Raw genomic sequence first — 15,565 nt, forward strand, 5'->3', positions numbered from 1 at the left:
AAGCATGGGCCGCATCAGCGCTAAGTTTTAAACGGTGATTAGCGTGGTCTCTTTGCTACAATGTCGAGGTCTGAATTGAAAGAAAGGTAAGATTGTCGATTTAGCAACCACAGCTAAGTTTGAAGCGGCTATTTACGAGAGAAGGTTGCTGGCAGTCCGTATTTCTTGTGCTTGCTAGCGAAACGGTCACAAACGCATGGTTTCAACCTTGGTCGTTGTGGCTAATCTTATTGTTTATCTTATAATTCCTAGCTACAAGGTTCAGGCCAAGTACGACGCCTTCTATACTGGGCGATTTGTTGAGGTAAGTACTGTTTACTTGTCTGAGCTGCGAATAAACGCGCGTTTTCACATGTCGCAGCTGGACAACGAAAACATCCAGCTCACGTCATATCAACACTTACCATAAAGAAACACTTTGCGACATAGGTGTTTTTTCGCGTAAGCGTGAAACGTACGCCGTAGGGTGTAGAAATTCTTTTCTCCTGGTATGTAAGTTGTAAGTTAGCGCGTGTTTTCCTTGTTTTTAGTTGTCCCGTATGTATCGCGTGCTGTAGTAACCTTTAATCATGACATCGTCCATTTCCGAGAGTTCGCTTCATTCTGTTGCTACATGACAGTTTTCGCAGCCCAATTTATAGGGAGGTTAAAACCAGTCGAAACAGCCATCCTAATAAACTGGGTAAATGCTGCGCTGTTTCCTTTAGTATTGCATGCAAGCTTATTTCAAATCGACGCGTGCAAGCAGCGAAAATTGTTTGCTGTCCTTCATATTAGTACAATTGACGCCCTGTATCGAACACTTGCTTTGATTATTGATGCATTTATTTCGCGTAGTGGCCGGAAAAGGTGGTTACCTCTACTGCCAAACGGTTCCAGTGTCAAGGTGCTCAACGTCGAAGATGGCAAAGTGTCGAAGTCCTTTGACTTGGTAAGATGGTAGAAGATTTCCAAGATTGCATGTTGATTTCTTCGCTTTGTAGCTAGTACTTAGGCACAGTACACTTGTGCAGTGTTTTGTTGCTCGAGCATTCATGGCTTTCCTTCTCATTGGCGAAGTTGCACCGCGAGTGATTTCCGAGCTCACCAGTTGCCTTTCTTTCTTTATTTCAAAAAGGGTGACGACGAGGATGTGACAACCTTTACCGTAAGCCAAGATGAAACCACGCTGGCAGTGAGTGGAAGGAGTGGGCTGCTTCGCCAATGGGACCTAGAAGCGGACGTCCTGACCAGGACCTGGAAGGTAAGTTCTTGTGAATAGCTGTGGGTAAACAACTGTCAAAAGCTGTATATGAACCCTTTGCATTCACGGCAAAGGGTACAACGTGAAAAACACACTGGAGGACACAAGAGTCGACGCCACAAGTTCTGAGTCGCAACTGAAGTCTTTATTGCAATAACACTTGGCAAAATATAGATGGCATTATGAACGCAAGCTTGCTGTAAACTGCCTCACAATGCATTGCACTTGTCAAGGGATTGTTAGCAACACAGCTTGTGTCGCATGCATAAGAATTACTTAATACTTTTTAAAAATGAGGACATGAAGATTTAAGCCAATGATATCTCTCGCACCTTGTTTTACTTTCCTGGGCAGTCCTTTCACCAAGGCCCCATATCATGCATGGTCTTCGACTCAACGAGCACGCTCCTTGCGAGCGGCGGATGCGACTCCACAGTCAAGGTGTGGGACATCATCCGGCAGTACTGCACGCACCACCTACGAGGAGCACAGGGTGTTTTCAGGTTGGTGTCTCACAAGTATGGTGATTGCCCAGTCTAACAGGCATGATTGAATCAACAATGTACTCTGGCTGGTTAAGATGCATGTTCAGAGGGTCCTGAACCACTGTTTATAGTAACTATTGAATAACCTCATTGTTTGAGTTCATTTTCTCCCAGATCGATTGCCACAAAATTTTTTTGAATCCATCAAGAATGAGTAAAGTTACAGGGATTTGTCGCATGCTTTAAGCGCTTCTCTCTTTTGTCCCAACAAGCGTGCTGGAAGCTACGCAGGGAGAGATGACAAAGGGGGAAAGAAGTGATGTCAGCGGGAGGCGTGACCTTGAGCGCGCTTGATGAAATGCGATCCCTCTTTCCCGTTGTGATTCCTGCGTGCTAGTGTGGCTACTGTGTAATGTTAGCAGACTATGGAGCATGGTGGCGGCACCCCGTGGCAGGAAACGCATCTGACCAAACACCACTCTTGATTTTTATGTCTCGGCTGCTGCCCAATTGCATGCCATCTGCTGTGTGACAACAAACAGCAGGCACCAGCAGCTCCGAAGAGAGGGAGCACCGGCCTCTGTATGAAAGTAGGGTGCCTGAGAAAAAGGCAACTTCGCACTCTGTTTCTAAGCTCTCCTTGCTGCGCACGACTTCAAGCTGTTTGTAGGAGTGTCTGCTTTCTGGAGCACGTGTTTTTTCACCAAGGCTGAGGGGTGGTTCATGACCCCTTTAACATGTGCACACTTCGTGAAATCCTTATGGTTCTAAGGACAGATTTATGGATTCTTAGAGTTGTAATGGAGTAATGTGTAGGAGTGATTAACTTTTTTGTGTATGTGTTCCTTCCATGTCAACAATTTCAAGAAGTCTATTTCTGACATATATTTAGTATGGTGGTGGATGTTCGCTGTATTTCAATTTAAGCCTTCAAATATTCCATACAAATTAATGAACAATGCAAACATTTACAAGCTATGCATACTGGAAAGCACACAAGGTTACAAACGATATTGAACAAGTGTTTAATGTGTTTTTTATGTTGGTTTGTCGCTGATGGACAAGACAACATTGCAGTGTATTGTTCAAACGTAGTCAGTCAGATTGCTCAGCCTAAATGCTCTCTAATGTGCAGTTTTAAGAATTACAATACAAATGCACTTTTGTTTTGTTCTCATGCGACTTGTATTCTTGGGTTATTGCTAGGGCTCCGTGTTTTTGGAGTTTATTTTTCTTGAAATTCGGAGGGGGCTTTTGGTGTTTATTTCTGGTGGTGGAAATTCATCATTTATTTGAGTTTATTTCTCATAAATCCCCAATTCTCCAAAATTTGGAGTTTAATTTTGCATTATTCACAATGCTCCAAAACAGATGAAATGATATCTGAACACAAGAACATCAGAACACAAGAAGCGTATATTAGTTCTCTGGAAGGTTTGAGTGCACAAACACATAGACATACAAGCACAAGTACTTGGGTACAAAAACACCCGCGTTTGTGCCTATTACAGCCTTAAAGGCTGTGTAATACAGTAGACAAAAGCATACTTTTATGAGATTGCTGTCACCAGTAGAAGTGCGCCTCTTCGATTGATGATGCTACGCATGGAAACGCCCTTTCAACGTTTGCGCTAGAAACAGAGAGAGAGAGCCACAAGGACTCAGTGCGCAGCAAGGAAGCACTGCCCAACCGGACAGTGGAAGTCTTCAAACGACAATGGTTCAGCATTGTTACTGATTTCATAGCTCTATAGTTCGAAAAATAACTCGTGAGCTGGCTGATATTGTCATTTTCAAGAAACACTAACGTAAAAATGGGCGCATAGTTTTTGAACATGGGGCCTAGCTCACGCTTCACGTTTGGATTCACAATTGGAACATTGTACCAAAACGATTCACCGGTGTAATGGAGTGCATTGCAGGGGCGTAGCTAGGGGGGAGGGGGGCTTATGGGGCTTCAGCCCCCCCCGAAATTTTTCGTGCTCTCATACACCACCGACCAGGGACATCACCCGGGGGGGTGGGATTTATTGGGCTTATCTTTTATCTATTTATCTTTTTCAGACACTCAAAATGTTAGCAAAAGCAAGTTTGATATGGGGCTCTACACAGATGACTCAAAAGTGGATGATCAGAAAAAACATCAACTGCTAACGTCTTCTTGGATTCCTCCGCCAGGCTACATGCTTAAGTCTATGAACCATTTGAAGCAGTAACGATGGTTTCAGGTGGCTTGGCTGGACAGGTACCGATGGCCTAGCTACTCAGCGCTTCAAGAGGGTGCGTTTTGTCGAGTGTGTGTCCTTTTTAGCAGAAGTGAGGTTGGCAAGGGGCCAACATGCGCGCACTTGGGGCCCTCGTATCCAAGCCATTTCAAAAGTGGAAGCACAGCCCTCGAAGACTTCGGTGCACATGAAGCCACTAAATATCACACTAACGCTCAGCTGGTAGCCGATAATTTTCTTCAAACCTTCTCAGGATGTGTGCCCAGTATTGTTGATCAACTGGACCATGGCAGGCAAATTCAAATAAGAGAGACCGAAGGAAGTTACAGCCTATTGTTGAGACAGTTCTCTTTTGCGGGCGGCAAGGTCTGGCTCTCCGTGGCCATAGAGACAGTGGTCCAATGGATTATAGAAAGCACTGCCTCCTCTACAAATACAGGCCACTTCAGAACGCTGCTTCGCATGCGAGCGGATTGTGGCGACACAGATCTAAATTAGCATTTGGAAAGTTGCCCAAATAATGGCCTTGTATTTAAGTCCAGATGTACAAACCAGATTATAGAAATCTCTGCTGCAATCATCAAGGAAAGCCTAGTCGCAAAAGTAAACTGCTGCAGGCTGCTTTTCCGTACTTGCCGTTGAAACGACCGATATTGCTGGTATCGAGCAGCTTACTGTTTGTGCAAGGTACCTAATAAGGATGCGAACGAAATCGAAGAAGTGTTCTTAGGCTTTGTGCCAATTCATGACCAAAGTGGCCGGGCCCTCGCCGACACCATCATAAGGTTCCTTATAGACATGGGAATTAACATGCAGCATCTCCTTGGTCAAGGCTACGATGGTGCAAGCTCAATGGACGGCAAAATTAATGATGGTCAAGCTGCTGTTCGTGAGAAATATCCAGCCGCAGTCTACACTCACTGCGCCAGTCACTCCCTCAATTTAGTTCTGTGTGCGGTATGCTCCACCACAGATATCCGAAACTGTTTGGGACTCTAAAGGTGACATCAGACTCTTTCCGTAAGTCTTCTAGCCACTCACATGTTTTGCGAAAAATGATAAGTTTGAGCTGTCCTGAGTCTACAAGGCAGCACCTTCTGGGACTATGCGAAACGAGCTGGGTCGAGAAGCACGATGCAGTGCTTTCATTTGTGAGCCTCTTTGGATCGCAGCACTAGAGGAGATTAAATTTAACAGAAATGGCGAAAGTCCAGGGCAGGCAAACAGTCTAATGTTGGCACTCTTGTCACCAGCGTTCCTTGTAAGCCTGCATGTGGCGGAACACGTGTTAGCACTGACTTTGCCACTGTCAAAGCTGCTGCAGACGAGGAGTATCAATATGAGCGCTGCCATTGAAGACAGAGAAGCGGTACAGCAGACAGTTGAAAATGACCGAAGAACGCGAATACTTCTTTCTCAAAAATATTTGTGCAGTGCAGGCATTGGCAGAAAACTGACTGTGGAGATCACCAGCCGTCAAGCCGGTGTCCGGAAGCAAAACCTTGGGAGCAATTACATTTGAAAGCACGGAAAAATATTTTCGCAGAACCCTGTTCATTCCGTTCATGGACCACATACTAGCCCAGTTAAACCAACGTTCGAAAAGCACAGGGCACATCTAAAGGACTTTTCAGTAATTGTACCATCCGCAATACCACCAATGCAAGATGATCGGAAGAAAGGAGCAGAAAATCTCCCGACCGTTTTTGCGCATTACGTCGAAACGAGGGCTGCTTTGGGAGAACTGCGACTATGGTGGACAAAGTGCGCGAACAAAGCAGCAAACCAGCGCCCCAGTACAGGGACCGATGCCCTCTCTCAATGCGACAGCAGGTTCTATCCGAATGTGTATAAGCTACTCCAGATTCTAGTCACCCTTCCAGTGACCACTGCCAGCGCAGAGAGAACGTTTTCAAGCAAGAGGTCTACGATGTCTGAGGAACGCATGGTTGGCCAGGCACCTCTGTACGCCCACAGAAATGTCGATATCAGCGTGTCGGAAGTCATTGACCGCTTCGCTAAGCTTCCTCGCTGGGTCAACTTTGTCCTTTGATACCGAGCAGGACAAAAATAAGCGCAGACGAAAGGAAAAGACACTGCTGTTCCAGAGTTCAGGTCAATGAGTCGTAATTCTAACGCAATATTATTGTTCACCATCTTTAAAGCCGTGAGGATTTTGTACCTTTTAGCAGTTAACACCGTGACCGAATATAAACATACGGATACGGGCATCAGGTGGACATTAACAGCCAATCGACAACTTCACCTTGTTCACTGAGAGGTCAGCATACGCGGTGTTACCAAACAAATACAGCTATTGGGAAGCCGTACTAGCAGTATTGTTTGTTACTTTCATTTGTCGTTTTTCTTCTTCATTGCTTTTTGAACTAGAAGCGACAACCCTCTTTTTATATTGAGTGCACAATAGTGGTTCGCACTTTTAAAACAGGTTTGAAATAGTTTCTTTCGTTATTTCTGCGCTCTTCCTTTATAGTTCTGTCCACATGGTGCGTCCGAGACAGCAGCTTGGCCCAAGGACATATCAGTTTCTGTGATTGTGCAGCATGTTCTTTTGCATTATTTTGGGCATTATGTATAGTGATCATTGCTTAGTTCCATATATTGATTTCATATTTAAATGTACATTTGTGTTGTTTTGTGTAAGCATACTGCACAATGTTTCTGGTGACTTATGTTTTGCCCGTATTCGAGGTGTACTTTCCCATTCTTGTTTTTCCCTGGCCGCATCATTTGTGCAAAAAGATGAACATTTTGTGTAAACAATCTAATTGCTATCTAATCTAAATGCTAATTTAGATCTGTGTTGCCACAATCCGCTCGCATGCGAAGCAGCGTTCTGAAGTGGCCTGGTTATTTTGTGGACTTCATTTTTTTTTTTGTTATCAGGCGCTTCTTCAGTTTAAAAGTGACGCAGTTCCAAAGTTTACGTGATAATTGCCGTACCTCTTACACACAAAAAAATAAAAATTTGAAAAGATCGAAGACAGTTATTCCTGGAAAGATTTCGCGGGCATGCCAACCTAATATTTTTATGAAAAAACACATTTCTTACTCGTTCTTGACAGTGCGCAGCATTCAAGGAGTGATTTGCAGCATCTAATACAAATTGTCACTGGCAATACATGTTATTCATATACTTAGTCGTTCGAAAAATTCAGTGAGGAGGTCGCGCTGCATTGTGAGCCTCCCCCCCCCCCGAACAAAATTCCTGGCTACGCCACTGGTGCATTGCAATGGTTCCTCTCAACTACAGTAAAACCTCGGTGATACGTTCAGAGCTCGTACGAATTTCGGGGTCATACGAATTTTTCTGTGGTCCCGGCCAAGGCCCATTAGCCTGCAATGTATTGGAGTACGGTTGCTGCGAACCGATTTGCACCCCGCGATGTTTGATACGAACGTACGCTAGTTCACAGGTACGAACAGGTGCTGCCCGCGCTGTTGCAGAAGACGTGGCAGCCACGCGTGGGCGTGGGTATGCGTGCTGCGCGACCATCAACGGTGCCTCGTTGGCTCCCAGACAGTGTGCGCGAATGTTAGAGGCCTGTAGGCGCCTTCGCGTTTAGATTACAGATGACATTGACGTCGCGCTTTTTTTTTTCCGACGCGCTGACGCTTGTTCCTATGCTCGAGGCAGCAGTAACACGTGCCTGCCACGTGGATGCAAGCCATGTCCCCGCAATAATAATAATAATAATAATAATAATAATAATAATAATAATAATAATAATAATAATAATGATAATAATGTATTTCTCATCAATACATTTGATGAAGGATAGCTGCAGGTAAAAGCTGCTCTCCGATCTAGTATATGAAACGAGACTGAAACTTAGGCTGTGGGTACGTCATGAAGTCCCATTAAAGGTGGACGAAGACCCCAAGAGGCGAAGCGGATGGTCTGGGCGAAGGAGCTTGGCCTCTGTCGTGTGCAAAGCGCTTCTTAAGACACTTTCGCTGCAGTACTCTGGTGTCATGCAGGAAAGCGTCGTAAGATTAGGAAGGGGCTACTAGCGGTCACGTGGCACAATTAACACATCTGGTCTGGTTCATTAATTACACACGCATGCATGCAGCGTATATTTACGAGTACAAGTATGATCGCTGACTTCTAAAAGCTTTACTGGCAATCATTCAGAGCTGTTCATGACATCGCTGCGGCCCTAGGAAACACTGAATCAAAACGTATGCCAACTTTCTTTTGTCGCATACTAATTTTTCATGTTTTCTGGTGATACGAATTTCGGATGATATGAATATTTTTGGTAACCCCGCGAAATTCGTATCACCGAGGTTTTACTGTATCTGTATCCACTTTTCAGCTGCAGCACCGTAGTATCCAAGGAGATCTGCGTTAGTTGTTGAGCGGCCATTCTCGTGACCTTTCAATAAAGCCCTTTCATAAACAAGCCCTTTCCATAAAGCATGAAACAGGGTCATATTCGCCATTAAAATCGGAGTTTATCAGATAAATCCAAATTGTCACAAATCCGAAAACATGGAGCCCTAGTTGTTGCTAATCTATCGTAGTTTAAAGCTTTCGCAGGTCTTAAGCAAAGTTTTTTGCTTGCCAGAGAAATTAATGTATTTAATCTTATTGTGCGCCTTTGCTCCTCAGGAACTTTTCTAAACATGGTTTTGTGTGAATTTTAAATATGAACCCAGTACTGTGATAATGACAAGCTACCATCATTGCCATTAAAGGTTTTCCTAATTCAATGCACTCGTTACTGCATTTGTGGGAGCTCTGGGAGCTTTGTGTCCTGAAAGTTTTAATTTAAAAGCCTTCAAACGATGTGCACGAGGATTAATGAATTCATCATTAAACTATGGTATGGTGAAGATGGTAGACCAACTAGCCAGACAGACTGGCGATCTTAATAAATGCAGTTCTATTTGATACACCACCCTAACTTCAGTGTTTTGAACTGTTGATACCACTGTGACAGCTATTATTGATGCTGTCGGAGCCCTGTGACAAGTTGTCAGTGTTCTCTTTTACAATGAAGAAATGGGGACAAAACGATCAAGGATGTTGCATATATGTAATATCTTGAGGCACAAAAGTTGGGGTGTATTTCACACTCAATAGCGTCCTTTTTTTCACATCTGGCCCTGAAAATCTGGTGCATGTTATAATTAAGTATGATACTAGCCCTCGATGATGAAGAAGGAAATGATTTCCTGTTGTGTGACTGTGCAGCGTCGTTCGATTCCACCCTGATGCTCAAGTGGGCCGGCTGTTTGGAGCAGCTGACGACTATCACATTCATGTCTGGGACTTGTCCAAAAGCACTCTCGTGGGCTCCCTCGAGGGTCATTTCTCAGTTGTCACCGACCTGCAGTTTCTAGAAGGAGGAAGTAGACTGCTCAGGTAAGAGCAGTTTAAAACCTTACTGAGAACATTATCTCGCTAAAAATTATGCCATTCATACCATGTTTTCATGAACTACAGCATCGCAGTGGTTTTAAATTGAACAAAAGCCACCTCTTCTACCGTATCACAGTGAGATGTCACATTTAAATATATTGTTCATACGTTATACCACTCTTCATCTTAGTGCAATATGCCTATTTCTTAGTCGCTGCACGTAATCTCATGCATTGACCATGGCTGTGAGGTCATATTCAAACGTAGCTATGGGTCGTCCTCTTTCGTTTTCTTATTTTTTCTTCCATCTATGCACATGCATTGATTGTTACTGTATTCATACAGAATTTGTAACTTCTAATTGTAATGTGTCACCATATTTTTTAGTAAATCTTGACTAGAATAGGTGGCAGTGTTTTTTACTTCACATATGACAGTCTGCCATTTCGTTGTACCGTATTTACTCGATTCTACCGCGCCCTCGATTGTAACGCGCACCCGTTTTCCGCGACCAAGGTTTGTAACGCGCACCCATTTTTCGTGAGAGAAAAGAACAAAAAAAGTCCGTAGGAGTCAAACTTCGCACATTCAGAAGAACAAGTATTTGGGTTTTAAAGAACTGAAGTTTCAAAAAAGTAAAACACAAAGTCAAAAAGCGGGCCTTGCCGCTAAAACTGTCACCACTACGGCGGCGATACGAGTCGCGTAATGGATCAGTCCTCGTCGCTGTCGGACAACTCCTTGTCGCTGTCAATATTCTTCGATTTCGGGAAACCGGCCCTGCTTTGGTCCACTGAAACCTTTTCGTGAAGCTTTGCTGTAAAAAACTTCTGCTTCTGTTTGCGCCAGTCTCGCACGCACGTTTCGGGAACTTCGAACTATATCCGAACGACCGCGATGCGGCCCGATTTCCGTCCGTCTCACTGCACATGCAATAACTATACTTTTAAATGCGGCATCATGGTACACTCGTCGAGTATTTGGAGTCGGCACTTCCATGCCGTCGATGCGAACGCAGAACGGGATGACAATCTCCTCAGCACACGTACGAACTGAAAAAATGGCAGAAATGACCAAGGCGCATAGGAGGCGGCCATTTTGAAATGTCGATGGCAATACGATAATCGAGTTTCTTTTTTTTTTTCGGTACTCGATTCTAACGCGCATGCGATTTTTGGACTCATTTTTCCGGAAAAAAGGTGCGCGTTAGATTCGAGTAAATACGGTACTTGATTTTTATGGCCATTTACTTCTGTCATGCTCCTACAGTTACACATTGTAACGATTTGTAATCATCATTGTGTATAGTTACACATTTTAACCAATGTGTATATATAACTTGTGCCTACAGCTCAAGCAGAGACAAGGTTGTTATTCTGTGGGACACGATCAAGCTGTCGTCGCTGAAAACTATACCAGTCTACGAGGTAAGGACAGCATATCGTCTCGGTAAACGAAAAAGTGTCCAGCCAGCAATTCTTCCAACCACTGTATTCTACTCTCTCGTTTTCAGTCTGTCGAGTCTTTGATCATTGTGCCCGACTCTTCCCCAGTGAAGTTCATCACAGCCGGAGAGAAAGGTATCGTTACATAGGGTGCACATCACTCTTAAATCATACCATCGCAAGTTTTTGTCACATGCCGGGAGTTTTAAGGCGCCATCTAGACAGTGTTTTGCAAAGGCGTTAGAACAAATTGGGCTGCCCTGTTAACATGATGCAATTAGGAGAGAGCCTCTGTCATCAGCGACGATCTCCCTGTTTTGCCTCTGCTGGTGTCCGCAAGCAGTATACCTTCCCTTCATTCTTCCATGTGTCATGCTCCATGACAAGCTTCTTTTTTTTTCTCCTTGTTTTGCCCTTCTCGTTTTATTTTGCTTCATGGCGCAGCTCTAACGGCAGCATTGCGAGTTCTGTATTGGACCGCGCTCTGTTTTGTTTCATGGAGCGCCCGTTATGTAGAACACTTGTGTATGTGACTTTCACTCATGTTCAAAGCATAGCTTTCTCAAAAACAAAACTTGTGGCGTGCTGTCTGAAACTTCAAGCATTTTTGTGCCACGCAGTCGTTTCATACTTTGTGGACACGATTGCCCCAGAGCTATCAATGCGTCATGCTTGTTTCCAGTGCCCTGATCTGATAGGGGCCCTTTGCGTGGCATTATAAACAGAAATATGAGTTGGAATATATGTCGGCAAGAGGCGAGGAGCTTGTTAAAGGGACACTAAAGGCAAATATTAAGTCGACGTTGATTGTTGAAATAGCGGTCCAGAAACCTCGTAGTGCTACTTTTGTGCCAAGGAAGTGCTTATTTTGAAATAAAATCACATTTTAGTGGTCCGCATCGCGTTAGCGCACTTCGAATCACCCGCCTGAAATCAGACTTTCATATGTCACTGCTGCCGTGCCCAACGTTGCCCGCCTGTACTGCGCGCACACTAGTAGCAGCAGAGCGAAAGTAGCGGGACCCACAGCAGCAACAACGGCTATCGAAGCCATCAAAGCTTGCCGCAATCGCCGCAATGGATGTGAATGGAGAACTTACAACAAGATATTGGCTCGCGACGCTGGGCTCCAATTCAGCGAGAGGGTTCATTCCGCAGCACCCAGTAAATAGACACATCGGTTTCCTTGCTGCAGCACTGGCGTTGTGCACCAATCGGGCATCCGGCAATATTGCATGCATGCGGCATTTTGTCAAACTTTCTGTCAGAGTGACTTTCACGAGCGCGCAAAACACACGCGGCAGTACGCGATCCCGAAACTACCTCTGAGACGCGACCACGTGAGCGAAGCAGTGCGCCAGGCGAAGCGCAGTTCGGCGAAAACGGAACCTTTGAACCACGCGCGCCGTTCCCCATGGCAACGCCACAGAGGTTCTTTTCCGTGAATCAAACGGAAACGAACAAACAGGATTTTATTACGTCTTGATGCACGGAAGGTTCATTCTTTATTGCTGCTAATTTGATTACTAGTGATTTATTGTAGGCAGACTCTCATACGTCATCGGGATCACTTCGAAAATGTCCCACTCGTGGCGCTCATCATGTGATACATTAAGCTTAATTTCTTGGTAAGTAGGGCACTGCTGTTGATATTATTGCTGTTTTAGAAGTTGTCATACATTGAGCTTTCACTCTGACATAAATTGTTATTTGCCTTTAGTGTCCTTTTAAGCACAGAGAAACAACACCGGTGGTGGCAACTACCTCTACTCATTTGCATTAGCTATCTATGATGTCATCAGTTATGATGGTGCCTGCTTGAGCCTAGGCTAGATTGGCTTAGGCATCTAAGTTGGTCGGCACATGAGGAGGAATTGGTTAAGGTTATGATGTTGACTAGAGAGATATGTTGAAAAGCTGAAAACTGAGCTTGTTTATATGTAGGTATTGGAGTACTAGAGAAGAAAATAAAAAAAGAGAAAGAAACAGGACCAAGACTAGATTGCACGAGTGCTTCTGTTGTCCAATCATGCCCAGTGTTCTGCACTGTTCTCTAGCTTGTATTTATGTTGTATTATAACATGTTTTCAAACATCCTGAAAAATACGATATTTTAACGTCTAAGGCATCTAAAAAGTACCTGACATTGTGGGTCAACATCATTCATATTTTGGTTTTGCTCAGGTTTACTACGGACATGGAACTTGGACACTGGTGTCTGTGCACAGGAACAGGACAAGGGGCCATCTGACGAGGAAGCTATCACTCGATTGCTGCTCTGTCCAGAGCGCAATGCCCTAGCTGTTGTTACCTATGATCATAACATCACATTGCGGTCCCTGAGCAGTTTCGATGTTGAGAGGCAGGTGAGTGGCTCTTGCACAGTTTACAGCTGCGATGAATCATGGGTTTAGCAATCATGCATTCACTCATGTAATGTGCCCAGGTTGCATGACAGACAGTCATGTGGTTGAATGACATGTAATTGCGGACATGAAGGCTGCAGTTTGATGAATGTGTTTGTCTTATTCAAACTAAAGAAAGGCGCTGGTTTAGTCTTCAGAATTCATGTTTTTAAAGTATTCAGCGTAACGTCTGTCTTGAAGGAACGAAGGAAGGAGAATTCTTTAGAAGGGCTCGTTTATATGTTTGACACAGCCAAATGTATTGAACAGATAAATAGGCTTGGGAAACCATTTATGATGTTGCTTGTTGTCTTACAGTTAAAGACAATAATTAACGTCCTCTATGCTTTCCCAAGCCTATTTATCTGTCCAATACATTTGGTTGTATCTGTTTTGTAGACAGTACATAGTTTTTTTTTGTGCATAGCCTATCTCCTTTGTATTGATAGCTTGCACATGAGATTGTTCTCTATGTGGCATAGCTGTGCTTGACCAAGCTTCTGATAAGCCTAATAGATTCTCAATACTTCTGTTTTGTTCGTAGAAGTCTGCTGCAGATTTAATATTGAGCAGCTGATGGAAAAATATTTATTTTCTGTTTTCAATAGTTTGTTGGACACAATGACGAGATTCTTGACATTCGGTTTCTGGGACGAGAGGAATGTTTCCTGGCAGTGGCTACAAACAGCCCCCTTGTACGGATATTCGAGAGGGAGACATTCAACTGTAAGCTCTTGAAAGGCCATACAGACACTGTGGTGGCTTTGGACACATTCGCGTCTGATCCCACTCTGCTGGCCACAGTCTCCAAGGTGAGTAACAACTGTCCTTGGGCTGAAGTGTTTACCCATCAAAAAGATTCCTGTGTTTTATGTGCCATAAACATGATATGATCATAAAACATGCCATTGTGGGGGTCTCTGGATTAACTATGCCAACCTGGAATTGTTTAAAGGAACACTAAAGAGAAAAGCAATTTTTCGTGTATGAGTAGATTACTCTTTCACAATTACAAAACCACCACCCTTCCCACGAGAAGACGCTTGGTAAGTGAGAAAATGCACGAAATGAAAATGCAGGTGGTGACACCACCTTAAAATTTCCGCACCAAACGCCGTGACGTCATAGATTTTGACTACGTCTACAAGGTCCTACATAGTTCCTAATCGATAAAAATGAAGCACGTTGTCCTCTTAGGGGGCCATAGACATAATATATCAAGTTTCAGGAAATTTAGTTGAGCCAATGTCATCAAAACACGAAAAATTCACTTTGGAATCCGTGACATAATGCATAGAGATTTCGACGCGAAATTTAACCCTCTCATGCATAGCAACCTCATATAAGGACACCTAAATAAAAATTAATGAGGGACATTGCATTGTGATTATTCCTTCCATTCCTTCATGATGGCCTCACGTAGGGGCAGAAGAAGGTTTTAGAAGTGTATATCATAGATGGCACTACGTTTCCAACTTATGTTTTGATTTAATTTATCCTCGCGAAAGGTCAGGAAGCCTCTCAGAAGCTGTTGCCGTAATAAAAGTGTTTGTAAATGGCAGATGCGCTTGTTTGCCTGATATATTTATTGGTGTACAGGGTGTTTACGTAGTCTTACTTTAAGAGCACAGACATGTCTTTGGCCATTTTTTAATGAAATCTAATGAAATCTGAGAAAAACACACAAGTGCAGCTGTCTTCATTTGAGGGCACTATGTGGCAGGCGTTTCATTGTGCAGTGGCAGTGCATCGATATTTAGAAGCATTTCTTTCAGAAGCAAGTTTTGAAAAGCATTTCAGATGCTAAACTTAAGCTCCTGAAAGAACTCAAGTGTGGAGGACGAGGAAGCACTTCCGTACGCGCTTCGAGTGATAACACAACTGCATCAAGATGACTGAATAACTCACTTGTTCAGGTTTTGTCCAACTGTGCTGACTGAGAGTCGATGAGGTGGTACAGTTGCAAAGAGATATGCATAATTGATTCTTCAAAAAGGTTGATAAAAAGCACAAGGGCGTAATGGACCGCATGGCATCGACAGTGGCCCGATACAGGAATGATGTTTGAAACATGAGGGGCTCCCTCACGATATTTGATCACCTCCTCAATGCAGTTGTGAATGCGTGGATTCGGTGGAAGTGGCTCAAAGGAGCTGAAAATACAATTAACCACCTCGAGTTCCACTGGTGGGCAAGAACGCAAGCAACGGGCACATCCTACCAAATCTCCTCTTCCTGTTAAAAAAAAAAAAAGAGGTCTCTGTATGACGTGAGCGATGAGAGATTTTATGGCGGCGAGCACTTTCTGAACAACACCACGCAGAAATACGCCTAGCGTTGCCACAGAGGGCTTTGTGGCAGCATGCACAG

General features: G+C 43.9%; 1 protein-coding gene across 1 annotated transcript in view; it reads left to right on the plus strand.

The window, feature by feature from the left end:
- The first annotated feature begins 26 nt into the window (after positions 1 to 26).
- Positions 27 to 15,565, plus strand: part of LOC119393952 (transducin beta-like protein 3) — a 44,435-nt gene continuing 28,896 nt past the window's right edge. The window contains 11 exon segments of the mRNA XM_037661151.2: positions 27 to 86; positions 253 to 308; positions 838 to 867; positions 870 to 931; positions 1,118 to 1,243; positions 1,598 to 1,746; positions 9,178 to 9,348; positions 10,697 to 10,772; positions 10,859 to 10,925; positions 12,975 to 13,156; positions 13,804 to 14,007. Of these exon segments, the coding sequence (XP_037517079.1) occupies positions 61 to 86; positions 253 to 308; positions 838 to 867; positions 870 to 931; positions 1,118 to 1,243; positions 1,598 to 1,746; positions 9,178 to 9,348; positions 10,697 to 10,772; positions 10,859 to 10,925; positions 12,975 to 13,156; positions 13,804 to 14,007 (1,149 nt within the window). The 5' untranslated portion in view covers positions 27 to 60.

The sequence above is a fragment of the Rhipicephalus sanguineus genome, chromosome 5, assembly GCF_013339695.2.
Source record: "Rhipicephalus sanguineus isolate Rsan-2018 chromosome 5, BIME_Rsan_1.4, whole genome shotgun sequence".
Lineage (NCBI taxonomy): Eukaryota > Metazoa > Arthropoda > Arachnida > Ixodida > Ixodidae > Rhipicephalus > Rhipicephalus sanguineus.